This window comes from Onychostruthus taczanowskii, unplaced genomic scaffold (assembly GCF_017590055.1).
Source record: "Onychostruthus taczanowskii isolate IOZ18803 unplaced genomic scaffold, ASM1759005v1 scaffold27, whole genome shotgun sequence".
In the NCBI taxonomy this organism is placed as follows: domain Eukaryota; kingdom Metazoa; phylum Chordata; class Aves; order Passeriformes; family Passeridae; genus Onychostruthus; species Onychostruthus taczanowskii.
The window spans coordinates 8,124,326-8,150,550 of NW_024500017.1; the positions used below are offsets into that span (position 1 = coordinate 8,124,326).

The 26,225-nt window shown below is 40.0% G+C and overlaps 1 protein-coding gene across 1 annotated transcript in view; it reads right to left on the reverse strand.

Annotated features, from left to right (window-relative positions):
* Positions 1 to 14,260: 14,260 nt before the first annotated feature.
* ADCY8 (adenylate cyclase 8) overlaps positions 14,261 to 26,225 on the reverse strand; it is a 116,772-nt gene continuing 104,807 nt past the window's right edge. The window contains 4 exon segments of the mRNA XM_041407573.1: positions 14,261 to 14,748; positions 16,232 to 16,346; positions 18,501 to 18,593; positions 24,014 to 24,160. Coding sequence (XP_041263507.1) covers positions 14,261 to 14,748; positions 16,232 to 16,346; positions 18,501 to 18,593; positions 24,014 to 24,160 — 843 coding nt within the window.

Below are 26,225 nucleotides of genomic sequence, written 5' to 3' on the forward strand. Positions count from 1 at the left end.
ATCTGGGGTGGATGTGGCCACACAGAGCTGCTGAATTAACTGAGACAAACCTGGCTGCCTGGATCATTTCTCTTAAAAAAGGTTGTTATCTCTGTGTGCCTCTGCCCCTGCCTTTTACTTTTTTACTGCAAACTGACCTATTCCTTTTCTCCTAGTGGAGATGTCACTTCAGATTCAAACTAAAAGTGATAACTGAGCAGTGTACATTGTCTGCTGCTGCTCATAGACTGAGACAGCCCAGCGCTCACTGCAGAGCATCCCACGTTGTGCAGCTCTGTGGAGCAGCAGGCTGGGTCTTGTCTGGGACCTGCCTGCAGCTGTGCAAGCTTCCCCAGCTCATCTGCCTGACACCAGGGCACCACGTGTCTCTGTGGTCTTTGGGTTGTGCTTCTGCTGGGCCTTTTTATGGTGAGGAACATGGTCCATCCCTTCAGGGTTGGAAGAATCAACCCTAGATCTGTTCCAGGGAAGGTTCTGGCTCAGCCCTGGTTAAGACCAAAACTGAAACCCATGTGGGATACAATTATGAACACAGTGTAACACTTTAAAGCAAGGGGAGATGAAATCTTTTTTGTGTTAGACTGAACATCTGAAATTGTAAGTATCATTCAGCTCTCCAGAACTCTAGCAGATGGATGAACTGGGAGTGTTTTTTTAAGCCAATGCACATCTCTCCAAGTAAAATGCCACTCTCCATTATTTTGAGTTGGAAGAATAATGAAAGAATCAATCAAATCCTCTAACACTGACAGAAAACAGACAAAAATCCATGAGTCCCTTTGAGACTCTAAGAGGATTAAACTCCTCAGGCAGGAACTCTTCTATAAGGGTTTGTTTATGGTAAGAAAAAAAGTTTGATAGATGTTCAAAAGGTCAGTTCAAAACAGCAGCCTGAAAAACCTTGTATGTTATCTGACATGAAACAATCCCATTCTTTAGATCTGTGTTAGGATCAACAACCTGAAATGCAATTTTGACTCTGTTACAAGCAAACCAAGAAGCATCAGTCAAATCCCTTTGGTGCTTAGATTTCTTCACTTCCTTCCATATTCAACCCATTTGTCTCTTTGGTAGGAAACTCCTCAAGGCTGGCGTTGTAGGCACACTTACAGAAGCAGCTAATAAGTGATTAATGCAACCTGAGTCCACTCAGGGAGCCTTGTGTGGTCCCACTGTGCTGGGTCTGTGTGCAGTGATGGAGTTGAGGAGAACCAGGAAGATCCCCTTCCATCAGCAATGCCTTCTGAGGTGCCAGCACCCCACAGGAGTCTGTACCAGTGCAAAAGCGCTGCTGAATTCTGCCCTTCATCTGCAGCACAACTGCACTGGACCAGCATCTGATAACATTCCAGGAGCACTGAAGAGATAACTAACTCCTTTTACACAGTGTGGAGTGGGTTCCAAGTTTGGCTAGAGAGGATAACATTGAGGAGCATCTGGTGTAATATAAAAGTGAGTGTAGCATGAATGAGTCATTTCCTTGTATTTTGCTCAGGTGAGCAAATGTTTTGGAGAATATAAGGCAGAGTTTTCAGGATTTTCAGGGCTGGGTCTCAGGTTATGTTCTCCTGATCAGGCACAAAAGAAGTCCCAGAACTTCGTGGGTTGCAATGTATTGTTAAGGTTGTTTTAAGCATTGTGGAGAGCAAAGATTTGTCTGTGCAGCTGGAACATGGTGGTGTTAGCTACTGCAGCATCTGTGTGACATTGACAGGGAATTTCACACTGGATACCCATAATGCTCTAAAGCCCAGAGCTTATGGACATCCATCAGGGAGATGTCCTGGCTGTTATTCTCAGCATTAATTCCATTTAGGTCTTCCTAGCACATCTGGCTGCTGTACAGGACAAAGATTAAAAAAAAAAGAAAAAAAAAAAAAAAAAATTGGTCTGGTTTGAAGGAAAACACAGGAAGTGCTGGGGATTGCCAGAAGAAATCAGGTTCGAAAAGTTCACCTGTTTTCTGCTACCCTGCTTCTCATTTTAATTGCTTTCCCATTCACAGCATTGAGTCACAGACTGGTTTTGGTTGGAAGGGACCCTTAAAGATCATCTCATCCAGCCTCACTGCCAAACCTCAAGGTTAGTTTGGGTCTTACAGCTGGCCTGAATACCTCAGATGTTATGTGTCCTTCTTGGAAACTGATGTGATCTTTGAGTAAGGTCAGATGATTTCCATGCACTTTAATTTGCATTCTAATTTTTTTTTCTCTGCTGTAAATACAATAGCATTATATTTTTGGATATATCTGCATTCCTTGTTCAAGGCAGAGGGTACTGAGCATGAGCAGAGCATCTGATAGCTGTTTATTAGAGGCCCACATGATCTCCTTTTAAAAATGATGCACTGTAGAGGAATGAAAACGGCAGATCTTCCTGCACATTAGCATTCTGTGCTGCTAAAAGACTGAGTACTATTTAAGGGTGTCACAGCAAAGCAAGAAAGAGAGAAAGTGTTCATAGCTACCTAAACAATGATTACACAGTAAATGGATCCCTCAGAAAATACTGGAATGATTTCTAATGCTTGTGGTTTTCCTCTGTGTGCAGCATGACAGATTTGCAGATGAATTGGACTGCAACAGTCAGCAGATGTGATTGTTTTCCAGAGCCATTTTTTAAGAAAACCCTACTGAATTCCTCTGATTTTTTTCAAGCACCCCAACTCCAGAAGGAGTGTATTTTGTTTCTTTTTTCCTCCACCACCCACAACATGTTACAGATTTTGGTGTTTATTACCTTATAAATGAAGTGAGATTTAAGAGCACGTTGATTTCATGACAGCTTGTTTCAGATAAGCAGGACTGAGCCTGTGTTTGCCCATGGGTATGTTCTGCATGCAGTTTTGCATCCTGTTCCTGTACTTGTGACTCTTTATATCTTCCATCATTTTCATAATAGAATTATAGAATATAGTGAGTTGGAAGGGACCCATCAGGATCATCAAGTCCTGGCCCTGCCCAGGATACCCCAGGAGTCACCCCATGTGCCTGGGAGCTTTGTCCAAACCCTTTTCAAGCTCTGTAAGACTTGGTGCTGTGACCACTGCCCTGGGAAGCCTGTGCCCAACCACCCCCTGGGTGAAGAACCTTTTCCTGGTATCCAGGCTAAACCTCCCCTGGCACAGTTTGAGGCCATTCTCTTGGGTCCTGTCCCTGGTCACCAGAGAGAAGAGGTCAGTGTCTGCTCCTCCTTTTCCCCTCACAAGGAAGGTGTAACTGCAATGAGGTCTCCCCTCAGTGTCCTGTCCTCCAGGCTGAACAATCCCAGTGACCTCAGCTGCTCCTCATGGTACCAGCTGTCTTACAAAAAAAAAAAAAAAAAAAAAATTGCACCTGACTCTAACAAGGGTTCAGGTAATGCCAAGTGTGGGAAGATTCACATGTTAAAATAATTTCATATAAGTGTGCATATGAGTGTTTCAGCACCAAACTTGGTATGATCCAGCCAATGCTATAGCATAACTCAGGAGAGGTATCTGTTATGATCTGCTCTGGAAACAGAGCTCACAGTCCCTAATGTGCTTTGGCAACCACAGCTCGGGGGCTACAGTCCAGCAGAGTACAAGATTCAACATGAAGAATGCCAAGATTAGTCCCTGGAATGGCCTGTCCATACTGGCAGGATGATGATCATGAGGGAAAGTCAACAGCAAAGATCAGATTAGAAGGAGAATTCACAGGGGTGTCTGAGACACCAGTAGCCACTTTATGCTGTTTGTTTTGGAAAACAAAGTCTTAGTAGAGCTGGTTGGTGCTCCAATAAAACTTTGGGCTCGTTCATTCCCCCACTTCACATGTCTGTGTCTGAGATTTTCATCAGGAGAGTGGAGACCTGAAGTGATTAAGGAGTCTTCAGACACAGCTGGAAGGAGATGAGTTTCCATTAATGCTTGAAGAAATGCAATATATGTACTCCTGAGGAAAGGATTAGCTGTCCCCAAGATGGGAGAGAAATTTCAGGACTTGATAGAGTGACAGGGTTCAAGTCATAGATTAAAATCAAGTGAGGTCAGAAATTAATGCTAATTTTTGGTTGGGTCATAAAATTAATTTGTTTTAATTATCCAGTCTTAGATGTTTTCCGTGTAAGACAATAAAAATGGGGGCATAACATGCAGAAGAACTGTGCCCACAGACAATGCCCACAGCTCTGAACACATGATCCCTGCCTTTCCTTGTGGTGGCATTGTGAAAAGGCTATATACAACAGCAACTTTTGTCTGGATTTATCCTGAGCCTGGTTACTTGCTGCTGTGGGAATCAAAATTAGTAACTCGGTCAGTTGTGTCTGCTTCATCTTTTCCGTCTCTCTGGCCAATAATTCATCCCGCCTGCAGGTGAAAAAACCAGGAATTGCTGTGTCATTTATACTTTTTCATATTTTCAGTGTTTCTGCAAAGGAAGAAAAAGTGAGCTTCTGCAGCAGAAATACAATCTTATGTTTTCTAGGTAAATTAATCTAAAAAAAAGAGGCTCATGGTTCACCTTGAATTTTTTCAATTATCCAAGATGGAGGAGATAGAAAAAGTTAAAAATAAAAGTTAAAAATAAAAAAGTTAAAAATAAAAGATGTTTCTGAAGAAAGGACTTTTTACATAGTTCAAAAACAATCATAGAAGGGCACAATGGACACAACTTACTCTACCATGCTGCAGCTTAAACTTCAAGCTTTTTAGAAAGTAATGTCATTATATTCCAGAACATTTATGTGGACACAGCAAAAACATGACTGAAAAACCCCTGAGTTGTGCTTGCTGGCATTTCCCATGAGTCATAATGATTTCAGGACACCTATGACAGGCATCCAGCAAAGTGCTTTCCTGTTGTCTTGAAGAAGCTGCTTCTCTGCCTCAAAAGAACCAATTAAAATGGTGTAAGATATATTAGGAAAATACTGAACATCAGAATCTATGGGGCAAACTACATAAAGGCAACCAATACAAAGGAATCAAGGCAGGTGACATTTCAGATGCAATTGTTTGCCTACATAATTTTAAAAAATACTTTTTTTTAACAGCATCTATGGGGCATGATGACACTAAACTGTTCTCCCTCCACTTAGATGCAATTGAAAATGTCTTCCCAAAATCAAACCTTGTGAAATTCTCATTTCATGCCCGTGAGCAGATGTTAAGTCTTTAAGAAGTCTGCCCTGCCTTGACACTACCCCTGGTGTGAAAGACCTGTGTAGGCTCCAAGCACTGTTCAAAGGCACTGAACCTGTGCCCCCTTCTCCTGAGACCCCCACAAGAGAGCAGGGTGACTGGGCTGTGCTCTGAGGTGAGGCACTACTCATAATTCAGAGCAGCAGAGACTTATTCTGCCTTGCCATTGTGACTTTTCAGTACAAATCTCTCATCTCTGTCACTTGTTGGGAGCTGCTAATCCAAGTGAAATATTAGGAGTTATTCTCATCTTGGTGTCAGAATTAGGTAACTGCATTTTGTGTGGGGAAAGGGAGAAATTCTTCTTGTCAGCCTTTGTGAGAATTTGAAAAATACATCATGCACTGCAGGTTGTAAGTAGGTAATTGGGTTATTTGTAAGGTATTTTACGAGCATTTAATGTGTCTCTTTTTCTTCTTTCCAGACAAGTTCAGAGGTAGCTTTTGCTTTCATTCTTCTTTTAGTGCATCCTGTGTTTTCTGTTCCCAAGAGGCTTTTCTGCATGTAGAATAAAAATGTACAGAAGCCTTGTCAAACTGAGTATCTTACATATGTAATATCATATGTTTATACAAAAATGATAGGGACACATCATTATAATAATCTACTCTTGCAGAAAATCCTCATTTATTGAAGCCAGGGCCACGTTTCTCGTTATAAGGGAAAGTACGAACACCCTCAGCTGGACAAGGTCACACAACACCATAAACACTTCCTGACACCTTACTGAACCCTGTGGGAAAAAACTCTTGTTAAGAAACAAATGCTCATCCCCAGTGGGTCTCACAGCCTTGCTTAGAACAACTGCAATGGGGAATGATTGCTCTGAGCACTGGGGTAAGGAAGGAAACATGGCAGAGTGAGCAGAAAAGGGGTGGGAATGGTGGAATGCAATTGTGGGAGTAATTCAGTTTCTTTCTTGATGCTTGACCACAGAGTTTTTTGGTAAAATCAATGAAGCAGTTATATAAGTGATTGGGAAGCTAAATAGCTTGGTGGAGTGTCTGCCAGTGAGCTGAGCCACTGGTTTGCAATGCCTCCAGTGCATTCACAAAGGGAGACATATAACAAATTATGTTTTTTCCAGCCTCTGAATCAATGCATGAAATTGTAAAGGTTTTCCGTCCTCATCTTCAGTCAGTTCTTCATCTTCAGTACCAGCAAGAGCTGTGAAACATTCTCAGGACTGAAGATTTTGCCTCATTCTCTTTTGATTGTTTATCTCAGTGGTGAAGAGATAATGCCAAATTCATTGATATAGAAAACTGAAAGCTTGAAATATCCAGCCTGTCTGTTGGAATTTCACAGATTGTAAAAAACACATTGTTTCCCATCAGTGGACGCAGGCACTTGTATTTGAATAAAGCATAATTTTCACAAAGGTCTCCATGATCTCATTTTGAACTCTTCAGGAGATAACAGATCCTTTGTTTTTCATTGTGTCCTGTTCCAGTGGTTAGGCATATTTGCTGTCAGATGTATGTGCTTTATTTCTTATTTGACCTTGTGTAGCATCCTATCATAATTTTTGTTCTGCTTTTCTTCACTAGATTAAAGAGGTCTCCAAAAACTACTATTTTTGGCCCATTAATGCATTCATACATTGGATTTGAATCAATTAGCTCCAGTGAAGCCTTCATTTACATAAGATACACAACTTGACTTAGTTTTGTCGCTGACCTACAACAGAATTTTTACGAACACATTTTTGACTGTCTTAGGTATCACATGATCATAGAATCATAGGATCATTTAGGTTGGAAAAGACTGTTGCAGTGCAGGATTCATTTGGTGTGTTCTGTTACCCCCTAAAGCTATAATGGTTCGGTCCTGGGATCCCCCTCTCCCCCTCCCCTGGAACCTCTCTCTCTGAGAGTGTCAATTCTTTCTCTCCTCCCTTGTTTCCCTGGTTACCTTCTGTCAATCCCTCCCCAAGTTCTGTCCCCTGGAGTAATAAAAGGCTCTGGATTTTACCCCCGGGAAGGGTCCCTCTCTTCTTTCTTCTACTTCGCCTGCCTGCTGCTCCCTGCTGCCCCTTGCTGAGGCGCTCCCGGGACGCCCCGGCGCATCTAGGGAGTGCCCCCCCCGGCTGTCGGCTGCCGTGCCTTCAGCTCAGCCGGCGAGACCTCCTCCCTGCCCGAGGGAGTAGAGAAACTCGGACAGCAGCACAGCAAAAGACCTCTAAGATCAACAAGTCCAACCATTTACCCACCACTGCCAACTCCACCATTAAATAATACCCTAAGTTCCACACCTACACCTCTTTTAAATGCCCCCAGGGAAGGTCATTCTACCACTTCCCTGGACAGCTTGTTCTAATGCCTGGCTATGCTTTAGGAGAACAATTTTTTTTCCCAGTATCTAATCTAAACCTCTCCTGGAGCACGTTGAGGCCATTTCCTCTTGTTCTGTCTCTTGTTACCCACCCCCACCTGGCTGCAGCCTCCTGTCAGGGAGTTGTAGAGAGTGATAAGGTCTGAACCTCATTTTCTCCTGGCTCAGCCAGATCTCCTGGAACAGCCCCAGCTCCTTCAGCTGCTCCTCATCAGACTTGTGCTCCAGACTTTTCACCAGCTCCATTGTCCTTCTCTGGACTCTGTCCAAGACCTCAAAGTCTTTCTTTTTATGAGGGACTCAGGGCTCATAAAATGGACTTGTGCAGAAGACAGGTGCCGAAATTTGAAGCTATGGCCTTGAGCAAAGGCAATGATGGCTGTTGTTTAGATATAGTGGCTTCTACCTTAAAGAAGAAACTCTGGTTGGATACCAGTCTCAGCTTCAAAGACAGATTAAGAAAGATTTTTGCTATTGTTTTGCTGGCAATTTCTTAACCTTTGGAACAAGGAGTAAAAACAACTTCTTCCTAGTGTATTGATCCTAAGATGAAATACCTTCTGACATCTACAAGATATATTCCAACATGGGTTTAAAAAAAGAGATGAATAATTATTTGGAGATATAAGGATGGTTTTTGAACTCTTAATGAAAGAACCCATATAAGGATGTGGCAAAATGTCTGAAAGGGGAAGTCCCCATTGCAGCAGTTACTACCAGAGTTTTATTTTTTGGGTGTTTGACAGGAGATGCTCCAAAGAGACAATCCAAAGTCTTGAGTTGCTGTGCCTAGCTGAGACTGGTCAATGTCAGTATGCTCTGCATGGGAATACAGACTAGATATGAAGACAGCATCAAACATGAAAATGAAACCTGTGAAACAGTGTTCTAGGGACAGTGGGTGATACTGGTGTTCTCTGTGCTCACCATGACCTTAAAGCTGAAAATAAAATATTGACTTTTGTCCATAAAGCTTGAAATAGCCTGGAACTTTTTTCATGGAGTTTCTTTTTTTCTTTTTTTTTTTTTTTTTTTTAATATAATTCTCAGGTTCATAGAGGCCCTTCTGCTCTAGTCCTCTAGCTCTGAAATTGATGTGAGCAGAAAGATGGGGTGAATTGGTGTCTGACATTGCCTTGCAAACATGCTGTATAGGAAACTTTCAGTCCACAGAGGTGAGGACAGCATAACTCTGGGAGGGAGATATGGTGTAGATCCACAAGCTGCAATGGGCAGGTGACCTACCTTGTCTGAGAGAGTAAGAGGAGGAAATGTTTTGCTTAAATTAGGTTTTAAGTATTGGTGAGTTTTTTGTTTCTGAATAAACTTGGAATGGATAAACAAAATGGAAATGATGAGTACTTGGATTTCTCTTTGTTTTGCAGGAAGCAATAAAAAAACCCCAAATGAAACCAGGAATAGAAAAGGATGCTGCTGGAGATGGTTCCATGAAAATTTGCCTGCTAACATCCTTATGGTGGTTTCTGAGAGGTAATGGGTCTTGCCAAGTTAATTGCCAGGAAAAGGGGAGTCCCATGGGGGAGCAGGTGACTGCACACTGCAGTGTCAGCTGTGGCATGTGGGATGTATTCCCTGTGCCCTGATTATCCTGTGAACAGGTCTGGGACTACCAAGCAGCCAAGCATAACAACTTACAGATTATTAGACTGTTAATGAAAAACGAGCTGTAAAGGCAGAGTGTTTATTCACCTTGTGCTATAGACCCTGTAGGTTCTTCTTCCCAGCATCATTCAGATGGGAAAAGCACTGAAGAACACCTCCTAGCTTGTTCAAGCTTCTGGTCTTGCCTTTCTTGGGAACAGGGACACAGGGAATGAATTGGTTCCACTGCAAAACTTGGTCTTATCCATACAGAATCAGCTGACTGAGACAGGGCTGTAACTCCTGACTCCTGGATGGAGCTTTAGAGCATCGATCTGGGCACATCCAAAAGAGGCAATCACTCATCTGAAGCAAATTACTTAGTGATTTATAGAAACTTACAGAACTAAGAGCCTGTCAAAATAGTCTCTGTGTTCAATGATGAATAGGATGAGGCTATTATTTTTTTTTATTATTTTTTTTATTATTTTAAGTAACTGATGAGTTAATAAAAAATATACTTAATGTCCTATAGCTGTAATAATATCCTTTGGAGTAACCTATGTCACTACTGTTGGGAGTGGGTCTTGCAAGCAAAAGTCATTTCACACATATTTGTTTTAGAACCTTAGATTTTCAGCAAACCAGCTGAGATTGCTTCTTCTTTGTCTCTATGTGGCAACAGTGGTGCATTTTTGTTTTCAGTTAATATTGCAAAGCTGAAGGAGGCACTGATTTCAGGAACCTCAAAAAGTACATGGACTGTGAAAGAGATGTTCAGCATATAAATATTAACATAATATTCTGTGATTCTGTGATCTGGAAATATTTCACAACCAGAAAAAACAGAACACCTTTGAGGTGAGGGAGATCTGGGTCAGGAGAAGTAGCATGAGATGGCATTTTACAGGAGATTAACCAGCCCTGCATATAGCTGTTGTTTTCACATGAAAGAGCTGAATGAATCAGTCTCTGGTTGGCTCAGTAACTCTGACAGCTATCACACATAGAACAGCTTAGGGGTAAATAGACAGAAAAGAAGATAATTTTCAGAAAAAAATTGGGTCTTATCTACTAAAGTTATGCAAACAACGGTAATTTTTTGTTCTTCTGGAAGAGCTAATGAGAGCATTCCTTAAAAACTGCTGTAAGCCTCAAGTGCCTGGAGATATGCATATTGAGTTTTTACCCCTTCCCTCCCATCTGCCAGCTGCTCTGCCGTCATTTTTTTTCCCCTCCTCCAGTAAAGCACAGAGCTGGGGAAACCACAAACCCTGAATGTGTCACTGCACAGAAGAAGAATGATGGGGAGGTTAATAAGTTGACTGTGCAATTATAACACTCACCATGTACCACTGATAATGGTTAATGTGGTTATTTCCCACTCCTCTGATTATTTTTCTGCCTGTTTTTCAAGTCAGCTGGGGAGCCAGGCTGCTCCCTGCCTTGCTGCTCCACTGTGAGCAGCCCCAGGACACTTGGCTATCAGGCACTTTGCTGTGCTGGGTGTTTGTATAAACTCCTTGACTCCCAGTGCACTCAGAAAAGGCAACTGAAGTTCTGCTAATGAGAAAAGGATTAGATTAGATTTTTTTTTTTAATTGCTGTGCTTTTTCAAATGTGAAAACAACTGTGAAATTATCAGGAACTGATTAAAGCTGAGGACAGTGAATGATTTTTCCCTTTGTGTTTTAAAGCTATTTTTTGGAATTTTTTTTTTTTTTTTTAGCACACAGTTCTAAATGATACACACCTGTCACATTGTTCTCAGTAGAGTTAAACTCAGTGGTTTGAATCTTAATGTGAGCCTAGAGTAGATACCTTGACTGGTATCGGTACCTAACTGTGAATTTTTAAATATACATGATAAAAATTGGTGAATGGCATAAATTAATTAGCACAAAATCTCCTTCACTGCCCTTCAAACAAACTCTTGCTACAGGTATAACTTTTTTTCTAGAAAATAGGCGTGATGTTTACAAAAATACACTTGTAGCACTACAAAGTAATGATTTTGGTACAGAACTGTTGTCCATTGTCAATATTCCATCTACTTTAATGATTGAGTACTTCAAAGCTGCCCTTGATGCAGTTGATTGTATGTTGCTTTTCAGAGAACAAAGCTGTGGTTTTCAGACTGTTTGTTTAGAAATCATTTAAGAGCTCCTGACATGGAGCTTGTGAAAGGAACTGAGGTACAAATTGCTGAGGAATCAGCCTGCTACTCTTTCTGTGTAGATCACATTTGTAGAAAGGAATAAGGTGACATCAAAGAGTATAGTCAAAGTTTGCCAAGGCCTTCTTCTCCTAATAGGGAAAATCTATGAAAGCCCTCAATATTTGCTAGCCTCTTTGGCTGAAGAGTTATGATATCAAGGCAATTTGCTTTTATTAACCCAGGCATCCCTGTTTCAAGGGGTAATTACTTGATGTTTGGTTTATAGGTCCTTGTATGACCAATTCTATCCTTTATGAACAAGAAACCCTGAAGATGGTTGTGAGGGAAAGCTGAATGCACTAACAGTACCATAAAGTCTTGGAGTACAACAAGCTGACTGAGACCATAAATAATAGGTGTGCTCCAGAGAAAACAGATGCTACAATGAGAAATAACATTGCTGAACCTATAAGGTCACCACATTTGAAAAGGAACAAACAGTGCAATTGCTGGGGTGACAAATAGCCAGCAAGTGTAGAAAAATAGTCTCATGAAGAGATCCACCTGCTACAGTAACAAGTGAAATTCCTCACTAAATAATTGCTCATGGCAATGAGCTGATTTAACAGCAATGAGCTGATTTAGCAAACTTTTTATCTGGTCAACATGGACTCGGGCTTCAGTAGCCAGTGATTTTTCTTGGGAATGCAGTTATGCTAATGGGGATTTTGAGGGGGATTACAGAGAAAGACATCCATGTCTCTGATAAGAAGCAGGAAATTTGGGACTGTGCTACGAAGCAGTGAAGTTGCCCTCATAACTCCAGTCTACAACCCTGTTATCCAGTTAGCATCTTCCACTCACTGTGAATTGTCATTATAGAGGTGGTGAGAATTAGAAATCAGTTCAGCTGAGCTATTAGCATGAATTAAGTATTTAGAGGACCAGGAGAAGTGAACCCATCCAGCACAGAAAAAAAAAAAAAAACCCAATAAAACCCCCAAAAAAACCTGTTAAGAAGAGGGCAGCTGTTAATGAACTATTTAAAACAGCCAAAGCTTCCTTATTTTATGCCTGAAATACTACTGTAGATAGATGTCATAAATTCCATGTCTTCATCTCCTACAGTATCAGCACTTGCCTAGGTGAGCTGAAGGGTTTGACATTCCATGCATGGCATAAAAGTGATATTTGTGAGGACTAAAAGGAGAAATACATTTGGAATAAGAGCTCAGTTACTGGTAGAAATATTACTGGGTATAACATTTCAGACCACTCATTGCTTTCTCTCTTCAGACCCACTATTCAGTGTACAACTTTCTGTGGAATTTACTTGTCTATCTTTCTTATTTTCTAGTTCAGAATATGGCACTTCATTGATAAAACATTGCCCTAAAACCCATTAATTGGGTCACTTTATAATGAAATGTATTGATTTTTATCTCGTTACAATGAAGCACTTTCATGTTTTGGTATTTTTTGCTAGTAAACATCTTTTAAAATGTGTTAGTCAGGATGTTCTAGCCAAATTAGCCATCTTCTAAAAATGAGGCTAATCCAGCAGCAGCAGTCCTAAGAATCCCCAGTTTTTATTAAGGGCCAGGTAACAGCAGCCTGCAAAAAGCAAGACTGTGTTTACAAAGAATCTGTATGTTGCACTGAACTATTTGACTGTGATTCATCTGGGGATTGCTGTGTGATTATAGGTTCTGCTCTTCCATCTGAGATTTACTTTAAAGATAGTATTTACTGAAACAAACCCAGCTCCTTTGAGAACAAACTTGATGAGTGGTTTCACGCACTTTACAGCCTGGTGTGAATCATGGCATGGGTGCATAAACCTGGGCAATATATTTACTCTTTCCAAATTGAAGTTGATTAGCCAGTTCCCAAAAAGTTAACCTCCTTTTGATGCAGGGCTTGTAGCACTGAGATGTGCTCTTGTAGGACTGTCTGTGCGGGCACACAAATAATTTAGAGTATTCTCAGTCTTGGCTTCCCCTCATCTTGGGGAAGCTGAGTGGGAGCTTAGCAGTGAGTTTTGTCTCCTGCTGTACTTCAACATGCACTCATTTTACAGCCTCAGAAAACCCTTGTTTTGGTGACAGCTCAGACTAGTGACAGGGTTAAGAGAAAGGCTCTGGAAAACAACATCAGAGAATCTGATTCGTTTCTTGGCTGTACAATTGATTCAGCAGCAGGCTCCAGACATGTCACTCAAGGTGTATCTCTGTTGTCTGTCTGTGTCACAGTCAAGACACCACAGTGTGTTTGAGCCCTCCAAACAGGACTGATGGCTGTGACATATTGCCCACAGGAGAGCCTTGATCCCCTGCCTTGGGTGCAAGAGGTCGGGTGGACACCAATACACAGTTTATCTACAGTGCAGTCACCCAACTGTCAGGAGGATGCCTTAGTCCATTTTAAGAGTGAAATTAATGGAATCACTGAGTTTAGGACAAGATTCATCCCTTCTGCCTTCCAGATCCTCATACCTGGGAGGATGACACACCTTGAAATCCTTCAGCTGTATTGTCAATATTTTTCCTGTAGTTATGGGAATGAAGGAATGACCTTAGATTGTATAAATCTACTTGAAGGCAAGTAAAGGTGAGAAGAACCTACTCACTTTTGTTTTGCTTTCATCTGAAAAATGTGGACAGTATTTCCTCCTTTTGCCATTGTTAACTCCCTGCACAATTCATGTTCTAAATCCCTCCAGTCAGGGGTTTATTTTTTGCCCCTTTCTGCAGGTAGATAATACAGTTGAGTGGTGGTCTACACCTACTGTGTCTGGATGTTCAGAGGTTAACCACAGCTGGTTGGGGAGAGATGCTGGCACTATTTGTTAAAATATAGGAATTTGAATCTCATCAAAATGCCACACCAGTAAAAAAAAGAAAATCACACTCCTTCTAAAAAAAATTAAACCCTTTTTATTTGTATATTTATTTTTATATATAAAAGAAATACAAAAACAACCCCACAAACAATGCTGATTATGGCAATTCAGTTTTGTCAGCCCCCTCTGCTTGGGCTGCTGCCTCAGATCCACCGGGAGTGAGCAAAGTCCTCCGGTTGTAATGTCCTTTTATGATTCCAGAGTTATTGTTCTCATTAAGAATTTGTTTCTGTTTTTGCCTGTTAAGAGACTGTACAAGTCCTAATACAACAGCTGCTAATGAATACTGTCCAGTCAGTTTTCTTGGTTGTAAGATTAGAGGATTTGGTTGAACTCTTCCTAGAAGAAAATATGTTTTGATTTTTCCTTCCTGTTCACTGATACCTTTGACATAAATTTCTCCGCGGTAGTCGAAGGCAAATCCCCGGTCCTTCAGGATCAGATACGTTTCTTCAGGCACTTGTATTCTGTCACTAACACCTGTGCTGTCCATTCGACTTGCCAAATTCACTGTTTTGCCCCAGATATCGTACTGGGGTTTCTTAGCACCGATAACTCCTGCCACGACAGAGCCATGGCTAATCCCTAATTTAAAAAAAAAAAAAAAAAAAGAAAGAAAAAAAAGAGAAGATAAACTGTATACAATAATGACTAAAACCCATATTTGCACTTAAGAACCAGATGAAGCCTGGTTGAGATACAGTTATGTCCAGGCTTAAGAAAGAGGTGCATATTTAAAGAAATTAAACAAAAAAAAAAAAATCCAGAAAAGCTAGAAAACTTGAAAACGGATATCAAAAATTTTATTTTATGGAAGACCCTTGTCAGCAGAATCACAATACTTTTGTGTCATCTGTATTCTGCACATTGTTGCCAAAGCTCCTGAAAACTTATTCTCAGACAATAGGAAAGATTTTTGGAACTACGCTTGTTGAGGGTGACCTTGTTAGTGCTATAGTCAAGAAATTGCATTCTTATGTTCTGTGAAGTGAAAATATTAAAGCAATCTGTGAAGCTATTGAAAGACTGAATTTTGTAAGATTGTTGCATAAAAAGACAAGCAATATTTGTTGTTTTGGTTTTTTTTAGAATAGTGATTTAAGAATAATTTTAGTAGCGTGCAAAATATCTTTTGGAAAAAGATTTTAGTTTCTTAGCGGTTTTTAAAAAATATTTTTAAAATGGTGATAGAAATATTATCAAACAGTCTTGCATTCAGGCTCTATGAAATCTTTACATGTGATCCACACTTACTGAATGTGGATGCCTGTTCCTTGAGAAATCTTGGGAACTATGAGTTTTGCATTCAAAACTGTTAGGAAGTGCAGGTCAGATAGAGATGCTCTGACCTTCTGTGCTGTGATTAATGAATATTCCTCAGTTTTTCTATGGAAGGGTTATCTATAAAGACACGTCCCTTCCAGGTGATTTTTTTTTTTTTTGGCCAGTGATCAGGTCAGCAGGAGAAGTCATTAAATTTACTCCTGCTATGTGCCATATATTCAGGCCTCTTTTTTATGTCCTATCCCACTAGCCAAGTGGGGATGTTCCATCCAGAGCAATTGCTTACTCATCCCAGAAATTCAGAACTGCTGCCACTGGGCAGGTCAGAGACGGAATTAAATTTTTATGCAAAACAGAAGTACTTCTCCCAGGCTTTAGGAGAAACTTCTTTTTTTACTGAAGAAGAATATTATGCAGGGAGATTAATTAGAGACTGTGTGAATATCAGTCTTGCGGCTGGATCTAGGTTGTCCTGTTCACTTCCTGTGTTATATCTATGGATTCTTAGTACCAGGCTTACTAAAGACTGTAAATTTACTGTGTTCCCCATTCACAATTCACTGAAATGTTGAACTCCTGCAATCCCTAAATCAGGGCCTATATTCTGCAAATGGAGTATTTTATATTTCTGACTTTGCCTGGGATGAAGTCAATTTGAAAACAGAGGATACAGTATTTGGACTCTTCTAAGTTGTGCATGTCCTTGCAATGTTACTGCACTCAGTGGAGTCACATCCTTGCAGACAAAACCCCATTTTAACTCTGGTGTTTGAACCACGCTTACCAATCCGGAGTTCAAAGTTGTTGAAGGAATGTTTGTTGATCTCCTGTATGCTTTCATTCAGAGCTATGGAGAAGTCAGCCAGGGCACACAAGTGTCCCCATTTGTCTTCACATTGCTGAGGAAAAAGTTATACACCAATGTGTTAGTGAAGTTTTTCATTTGCCCAGAGGCTACCCATCCCTACAAGTACCAAGGGTTTGCATTTGGAATCTAGCCTCAATATTCTAGATGAAAGAGAAGTACACTGCTGTTAATGGTAGCGCTTCCCGTTATGTTGTACTTGTACAACTGGATAAAGAGCAGCTTAAAGGGCCAGAGAAAGTAACTTTCTGTCAGCAATCTGACAGGCAATGATCAGAATTAACAAGGCATGTGAAACATGTCTAAGGCTGAGAAAGAAAGTATAGAGAGGATTGAGTTTGCTCAGACTCAAGGGTCGAAATTTAGTGAGAACAAGGGATGACCCACATAAGCGCGAAGTAGCATGAAAGAAGTGAAGGATGTGTAATTCTCCTTTGCTGAAACTGTCACCCAGGAAAAGTGTCAATTCAAGTGTTCTCAGAGGTGTAATGACGACAGGAACAACAGGGCAAACCAAGCAATCTGGGGTTGGTTAAGGGAGAGAGAAAAGACTCTTCTGTAGCTCATTAATTGCCTTTGCTTAGGGCAGGCAAGTCACTCCCTGCTCCTTCCCTTCCATTTCTATGCCTACAAAGCTGTCAATATAGAGATGGGGAGCAGCAGTAGGTTTTAGTCTTCCCAGAACACCAACAGAACAGGTGACTGTGGCTTTGGCCCAATGATTGTATGATGTCTTCTCATCTGTTCTGAAGCAAGGCAATTCCTTCTTCAAATTTCCAGTTCAGAGTACTAAGTCTCTCCCTGGGTGATGCAGTCCAGCCCTTTGCAGTTTTCATCATCCTATGTGTTTAATACTGAACATGAATATCTCCTTGGCATCACTCTGCTCTGTTCACACCATGCTTGGTCCTTATCCTTAACTGGCTCTGTTCTCAGCATGCCAACCTCCCTCAGCAGCCTGCACCTCTTAGGTGCTGACAAGGTGGCAGACATGTATGTATGACAAGTATATTTAAAACATCCATTAAAATTCCATTAAGCTATTATAGTTCAAGAAAAGAGATGAGTTAATTAGTCTTGGAAAGGCAATGAAGCTTTTCTCCCTTTGAATTTTTACTCCCATCAAGAGTTAAAGGAAGTGATTAGGAGCTGTGTAGCTATAACCAACTATCTCCCTGGTGTTCTATCCTTCTTTGCTCATGTCTACACAGAAGCATTTTGACAATCAAAAATCCCATGCCTATCTAGTTTTATGGATTTCCAGCTGTCAGCATCACTTCTTACCCTGTAGGCGGGAGATGCTCAGCTAGTTACACTCCACGAGTTTTATAATGTATTCTTGACAAGGAGTGGAAATTTTATGGTTTATAAAGTTTATGATAATCTGGCTGCTGCTTTTCAGAAGTTGTGGTCAATGTGGGCAAATCTGATTCCGAACCTGTGACCAACTAGGAGCATTGCACCCCTTTTTGTGCTCTTCCGGGGGACTGGCACCAGTTGCCAAAAAAAACAGATTTCAGCAACAGATGACTTCTCACTGGATGTATTTTAGAGCCTTAACTAATTTGTTTCCAGGCAAATTCTTAGGTGGAATTATGAATGGATTTCTCTCATCTGACTTATGGGAGGTTTATGGCTGTGACTGTGCGTGTCCTCTGTGACTATTCCCTCAGCTTGGTTTGGTTCTTCAGCTGAACCAATGACCTGCTTTCTTTTTGTTGGGTAGTTATCATGCTGTCTGTAGACATTCTGTATCAAAAAAAGTATAAATGCAGCATGAGTACGCTTACACTTGCATAAGTGTGCTGTCAGTTAATAGATCCTCTCTCTTCATCAGTTATTGGAGGTTGTCAGTCAGGTTTCTCTCTGAGTTACTGAGGTGTCTTTACAGCATGCCTGAAGATATAGATAGACCTGATCTAGATTCACATTGGTGTGATGAAAAGAATTTTTTTTTCTCCTATAAACCTAAATTTGAGGAAAGAATCCATATGGTTCTTGTTCCAAGCACAAGATGGCATTTCAATTCATCAAGAAGTGCAACTGCTGTCTGCCAGAATCCCCAAATGTCTATTTTATTTTAGCAAAACAAGTTTTATGAACAACATAAAGATAACACTTATATTTTTGAATATGAATGGTCAGAATAATCACAAGCTTTTCTTCTTAAAGAAAATTATCCTCTTACCTGTTTTTCAGGTGACAGTCCTGACACGGCCATATATGTGCTGCCAATTGTTTTAATTTTTTCAATATCTTGAAATCTCTCTTCACCTAGTAACTAATACATATGTAAAAAGAAAAATACTGTTACTTCTGTAATTCCTAACACAAAATGCTTCTAAAGATGTGAGAATGTATCTTTACACTTTACAGTCCATCATGGCACACAATTTATTCTGGGTCTTGGGGAACTGATCTGGAACTCTGGAACATCATATTCTCACTGAGTGCATGCAAGATAATTGGGCTGTTTGGTAAGTTCCACAATGGGTAATATAAGACATGCATACTCCAGCCTAAGAGAAATGCATCCAAGTCCTGCATTTCCTGAGGTATGATCACTGAATATTAGTGAAGAAAAGCTCTCTGTGTATGTATGCATGAGTAGAAGACTTGATCACTTAAAAGTGTTCCTAAAACTCTACTGGAGGAACTGTTTGCAACGTAAGTGCTGCTACAGCAACAATTATGGTGATGAGAGCAATATTCAAGACCAGGCTGGTTGGGGCTCTGAGCAACCTGGCCCAGTGGAAGGTGTCCCTGACCATGGCAGGGGGTTTGGAATGAGGCGATCTTCCAACCCAAACCATTCTATACACAGAATGGATGATTACAGGATTTTCCAAAGAAATCCTGTAAGACACCAAGTCCTCTTATATCCCCTGCTTCCCCCTACTTAGAGTCAGACTGGACACCAGCATGTCCATAGGTTCACTCAATATATACATTTATGTATTTTCCCCTTCTAACAAAAAATTCCAAGAACCAATGGGGAATGGTAAATCCCTGTATGTATTTGGGATTTGCTATAGCTATGGGTGTTAAAAACCTTGTCAGATTGAGAATCTGGAAGAGGAAGAAAAAATTTAGTTGAGTGACTAAAGCACTGAATGAAGTGGGAGTGAAAGTGTTTGGTCCCTATTTCAAGTCCATATTTATGGTTTAACTTAAGACTTTCCATGAAATAGAAGCCAGAGCTTAACATTCCTTGAAAGACCTTAACAGAGTTTAGGATGTGGATTTTATCAGTGACAACAGAGTGTGGGATATGGGCATTAATCACCTTATCACAGGAAAATGTTTGCTGCTGGTGTTAATGCCAAATACCCTGTGAAAATTTGTGATAAGCTGTATGGTATCTAATAAATTTAGGGATCAATATAGTTACAAAGTAATGGGAGGAAAAAACGTTTGAGATTCCTTTTCATCAGGGAAAGGAATCTCAAACTTTCTATTCTAAAGGCTCAATTTTGTTAGGGTTTAAGTGGAAAAAATTAGTTTTGTGGTCAAGCAAAAATGTAACAAAATATTCTCCTCTTTCTTTTTCTACATTGTGCATTCTATTTTCTGTCTTGTGGGTTGGAATTTCCTGTCCACTACAGGGATTATTTCATTCAGAGGGAGAAACATACCAAAGGCATAACATGAAATATCCCCTGCCACTGAAGCAAGCCCAGCGCCGGGGCCTCGGGAGCGTTGCTGTTGGTGTGCAGATACGGCACCATCTGTCCCTAATGGGAGGCTGCACAGCATTCCACACAGGGAATACAAAGCCATATGGTTAATGGCTCCTGTCCAAGCCAGGAAAGTCCAAAGACTTGACCTGCTTCTCATTTTTCTTCAAACTGCCAGAACAGCCCATTGTGTACCTTTCCTTCTTACAAGGGCAGCTCTTCCAACTGCTCTCTTAAAGAAAAAGATTGTTCATTGTAGCTCTGCCTCTGTGAGCAGTCTGAGAGCACCATGTGTTTGAGCAAGGGGAGAAAATGGTCTTGCTTCAAAACAGTCCATATTTTTGTTTCCAGATGGTTGCTGGAAGCAACAGCAAATAGCACTAATTTAAAACATATAATAAATATCTAAAATTACCCTTTTTTAGGAAAGAAAAAAAACATTGGCTATGATGCAATTTAGAAAAAATTATTCCAAGTTATGGGTTTTTTCCTCATTCATTATTGTTTTCAAATCTCCTGTTTGCTTCTTTTTTCCCCTGCTTTATATGGTCTGTTCAATAGATTCTTTCCTTCTTCAAATAATGGTCTATTTACTAATTACTTTCTTCACAGTATGACAGGATGATGGATTTTGATATTGGAGAAAAATATTCCAACTCAGTCCTAAATCAGCTGCCATTTGTAAAAACATTTTAAATAGACTGCTAATTTAACATGATAGTCCAGGGACACATTTTCAAACACTAGAGTGTGTATCTAAAAAGAAACTAGTGGCTTGATGCTGCAGTTCATGTTGTGAGGTTGTGTGGAGGTCAGACCATGGGATCACATGTACAAAACTACAAAAAAAGAATATTGCAGGACATAGCACACAACTGTAAAGTAATCAAAGAATCTGAAAGCAGGATCCAGTGTTCTGTTGAAACCTCTGCTACATAATATATTAATATCTGTTTTGATATACACTATGTAAATCACTGCAGGATAAATAAAAAGCAAGAAAAGAAAAGAATCTGTGAACAAGAAAGCTCTTCTGAAAACACAAAGCCCAGCTGTAACATTAACATACATAAATGACAGATTAAATAGCCTAGAAAGAATATTACATTTAAAAAAATTCCTTCAAGACTCATCATAGCTGCAGAAATGTTATAATGTTAATTTTTTTGTCTAACGTCTCTAAGAAAGGGAGTTTAGCCCTGTATGTGTCTTAGAACTACAGTCATATAAAAAGCAAGTAATTATAAAAGGTAGGTTTTCAATGTTCGTATATGTTTCTTTCTGCCAGTCCAGGAACTAGCACCCCTGTGCTGCTGGCAGGAAGACTGGATAATTTGGAAGTCAAAAAATTTGTGAACCATGAGGGAAAAAGAAAACTGAGTGAAGGCTGTATTTTGACAATAGTCAACCACCTATTCTGCAAAACTCACTTTTGGACCACATTCTCCCACTCCCCCAGTCTGACTCCTCTGTGGGTACCTACCCCCTGCAGTTGTCAGTGACAGGTTCTGTTCCAACACTCACTATTTATTTGCTATTTTTTGTAACTGGCTTTGTCTCCCTAACATAGTCCTATTACATGGAGAGCAAAGTAACAGATCCAGATTGTAACCTTGCTGTGTTGCATTAACAAGGAAAACCCTCGAAAAAGAAGAAATAAACCAGATTTCTTTCTCATGTACCTATCACATTTTCCAAAGCAGGTAAATTTGTATTTTTACCATGGCTTTCACTCAGAAGCATAATTTTGGCCCTATAGATGTAGCATCTCTAATATTATCTCTGTAAGGAAAAGAGGCAATTCACAGTGTAGGATGTGATCTGAGTTTAGGAACTCCATTCAGTTGTCTAAACATATATATCCAGTGTGATCTAGAATACTCTTGCCTTGAACACCTCCAGTGGCCTGCTCCAGAACATGAGTTTTCTGGCAATGCAGTGTGGGAGCTGAAAATCCCAGGAGGGTGTTCCAAATAATCTAGGATGTATCGAATGCCTATGTCTTACACTCCTTGCTAAGATTTCTCCATCAGGGTACCTCTGCAGAGGTGCTCACTTTTAGGGTTTCCCCAGGGATATCAGAGCTGTTCTGCTCTCAAGCTGCACATCTGCATTTTCCTCCCAGGGCTCTATTGGAACAGCAGGCAATCTTGGCAAGGAGCACGGGGAGAAAAAGAAGGAATAATGACATTGTATAGTGTCAATCAACAGTTACACGGAAATGTTGCTGGCCCTGTAACATTGCACCTGGAATGATTTAAGGTTCCTTTTCCATGGATAGGGTTACTCCTTTCAGTTGTTCTGTCTGGCATATCACCTTTCAGATTGTTTAGACAGGGTAAACTAATGACATGGCCATGCTGCAAGTAGGTTAGCAGTCAGCAGGGGATCCCATAATTTCATTTGCTACCTGTACCAAGAACATATCTATTCTTCAACTAAACATGTCTGGGACATAAAACAGTCTCTAATTAGGTCCTTTATTAATTACAGAGCAGGTGTTAGGGGCCTGAAAGTAATATTGTGTTAAGGTTTTGATTAAAACCTTGTCTTCAGTAATTGCTACAGCAGCAAAGGAATTTTGTTGTGAAGATTACATGAATGTGCATGACAAAATATCTTAATGCAAAGACTATTGCTGTGAATTAATTTGAGTGGTAATCATTTTAATCAGATCTGGAAATAAAAACAAAACTATTAATCAAGAAGCATGCTGACAGCTGTGCTAGATCCTGGAGGTAAGAAGCAGGCATTCATGCCCATGGGGAATGCAGTGCAGGAGCTTAGCAGGTGACAGAGTTCTTCTCGTGAGGGAGAGATTTTGTCCTCAGTTAAAATGCACAGGGAAGTGTTCCCAGTGAACTCTTCTATTTCCCACTCATAGTTTTAGTATCTCACCAGTTATATGGATAAACTCTCAATTTCAGTGTCAGTAATCTTAGCCTTGGTACAATCTTTATGGGCAACCACTCATTCCCCATGCAGGTGCCAGGATGGAAGTCACAGACCAATGATACCATATTTTCTCCTTCCCTTTTCTCTCTGGACCATTGCAGTCTGGAGCACAGGTCCAATCTTGTTGCTAGGTAAAGGTGGTTCCAATTCTATTTTTACCAGGGATCTCAGGAGGGCTACACACTCCCGAAAACTGCCTGCAGTATAGAGGCTAAAATTCTCTCTGCTAGGTAATTTTGGCAGTATTTTTTCATCCTTCCTGGCTTTGAATTTTTTTAAGCACTTCACTGGCCTATGCTTTGTCTCCTTTCTTAATTCCTCTTGGGCTCATTGCAGGACATGATACCAGCTGTCTAAGCTTCCTTACAAACTACTTTGCAGAGTATGGAAATTTATCCTGACTTCCTCTTCAGTTACCAGGTTTTCTTTGCTTTCACCTAGCAATAGCTATAGTGGGGATTTAATTTCTCCTTTTTATCTTGTCCCCTCCTCAGCTCCTTTTCTGAAATTAACTGGACAAAATACCTAAATAAATTATTTCTCCTTTCTTTGTCCTTTACATTAAAAAAACAAACAAACAAAAGAAATCTCTTCACCTCTGAATTCCTCATTGAAACAAGCAGCTGAACTTCATTTATCTCTCTATAAAAACCATAACAGGAAAGTCTTCTCAGCTAATATGTCACCACCATCTTTTATTCTCTACCTAACATTTTCTTCTGAGCTGTGTGCTTCACATTTAACTGGACACTGTTTTACCCTTTGATATTCATTGAGTCCATTCAACCAACACCTTTAAGGCAACAAATTTACCTGTTTGTATTCAGACCACTATTTTTCAGAACAGTTGCAGATATGTTCATACTTCTTTCTTCCTCAGAACTGAAGTATTTTCTACTTTCAGATACTCTGGTGCAGATTTGTGCTTTTATGGATGTTTATACTTAATTATTGTTTCCAATCTCGATCTCATTACATCATTCAGAACAAAGTTTGGCAGAATGAAGGGCAAAAAAGCATAAATTCATAGTTTAAACACTACCAGGTTTCCTCTACTAGCTGGCATTACCTCATCAAAGTCTGCAATGATTTCATTCAGTAAGCGAAGACATTCTACTCCTTGGTTATTCATCTCAGTCTGGGAATAAAAGTCAGCAAATCCAGGAATAGAAGCAAACATCACACCAACAGCATCATAGGACTGAGAGTATAATTCCTGAAAAACAATGAGGAAAAATGGTGTTAACATAATGGAGAAAATGTAATTGGCAGCAATTAAAATAGTTTTCTTAATTTTTCCATGCATAATACCTTAACATCTGATGTTTACATGGGTATTTTAAGGGTTAGCCAGGTTCAACAGGAGGAGGCTGACAGCTCTTGATGTTTTTGTTGCAGATTATATGCAGGGTTTTCCCTTTCTTTGAATGCCTGATCTTTCTGCTTCTTAGGTCAAGGAGATACACCAGCAAAAGTGAAATAGAAATTTTGCTTTTGATTTATATGAGGAGTGACTTGAATACATGAAGGATTCATTGTCAAGTAAAAATACCAGTTATCACATTTTCTGGTGGATAATTTGTACTTCACACTACCGCAGCTCTTTACAAGTTTGTTTATTCACAAGTTTTCAGAAAACCCTTACTCTCTGTTAAACTCTGGTTCTCCTAAGGCTGTGAAGCTCTTTGGTTGCCTGGCTCTGGGAGATGTTCCTGCTCTTAGGGTTCAAAAGGAGTGAGAAACAGAAGGCTACTAGGATAAAGTATGCCCTGGAATAAGCTTCCACTTACATTATTCATATAATTCACTCTGGTACTGAATGACAGATTTATTTATGAAGGGGCTTGTGTCATTACATATGTGAAAATGCAGTTTTTGTCTGAACTAAAGATAATTTTTAGGAAAAAAATTAATTTCAACTTTAAAGATTCCAGGGGTTGCTACCACAACTCCTGGTATGCTTTTCTTGCAGCTAATATACCGCCATCACATGTATTCTCCTTTGATTGTTTTTTTTCCTGGCTTCAACTTCTGTAGTTTTAGGTAATGGTGGACACTTCCATTTCTGTTTATGAACCTTTCTTATGTCATTATGACTTGAAGTACTTTTTCTCAAAGTTCTTGTTAGTGGCTTTAAGAAATGTTAATGCTTTGGTTTCATGATAAAAAGATTTACTGCTGATTGCCATACACTTGACATGAACATTTTAGGCCCTTCTTCCTTCATCCTGCTTCTCCCTAGAAAAGCATCCTGAACCTCTGCTCTGCTCTTTGATATGTGGCTAATGCTTCTACTTATCCAGGCTCTTTTACAAAGTGTCTTAGAGTAAACGTGGGGAAATTCTTCTCATTTCCAAAGCCACGGCAAAGCTTTGATTGAGAAAACATGATTAATTCCCTTCCTGCCCTTACCCTTTCTTTCACTGAAGAACATCTTCAGGGTCATGGAAACCATACTCTAAGAACACTCTTATTCCCTTTTGTGGGTATAAAAAGAGGTAATACACATTAATTGGTGGATGCTTATGAAAGATCTGACAATGTGTGCTAGGAGAAGCATGAATACACTTGTGCCTTGGATCATGAAGGTAGAAAACAACTGCCTGAGCCTTCAGTTGCTCCATTTTTCTATTTTTGGCAAGAAGCATAAGGACAGAAATAAAACATCCATAAGAAATCGCTACAGTACATATTTAGGAATTCATTTTTTTGAGAGCAGAGAAATTAACTTAATGGCCAGACATGAACTGCAGGATTGATTGCATTGAAATCTGGTATATTTTTCTGTCTGCCAGCTCATGCATAAATCATTCCCAAGTATAGTTACTCTGGAAATTGCCTCACAAAAAGCAGGGGTGGTGGAATTAAATTCAGTGGCAAATTATTGCATCAGCAGTGATCCATGGGGCATCTGCTTGCTTCTGAAGATTATTATGCACGTGACTGCACGTGAATGAAAGTGTAAGATGGGAAAGTTATTCCCTGAAAACCCATAATGCAGATATGCCAGAACACACTGCTGGCTAGTATCGAGGTCTGCTCCATTTGCAATGAAACATTTGAACCTGGTTGCTTTCACACTCACATTTTCTCATGTGCATAGCAGGGTTTCTATGGCACTTTCATACCAACAGAGTTTAAAATTTCTCAAGAGTGAATTCTAAAGTGCCTTTTCTTGTAGCTTCTTACTGTGTCATCCTTCCCTGGCTGATACTTGAAATCAGAATACAATGGTTCCTCATTGTGTAGTCTAATTAGTCTGCCTACATCCATTTCTAAAA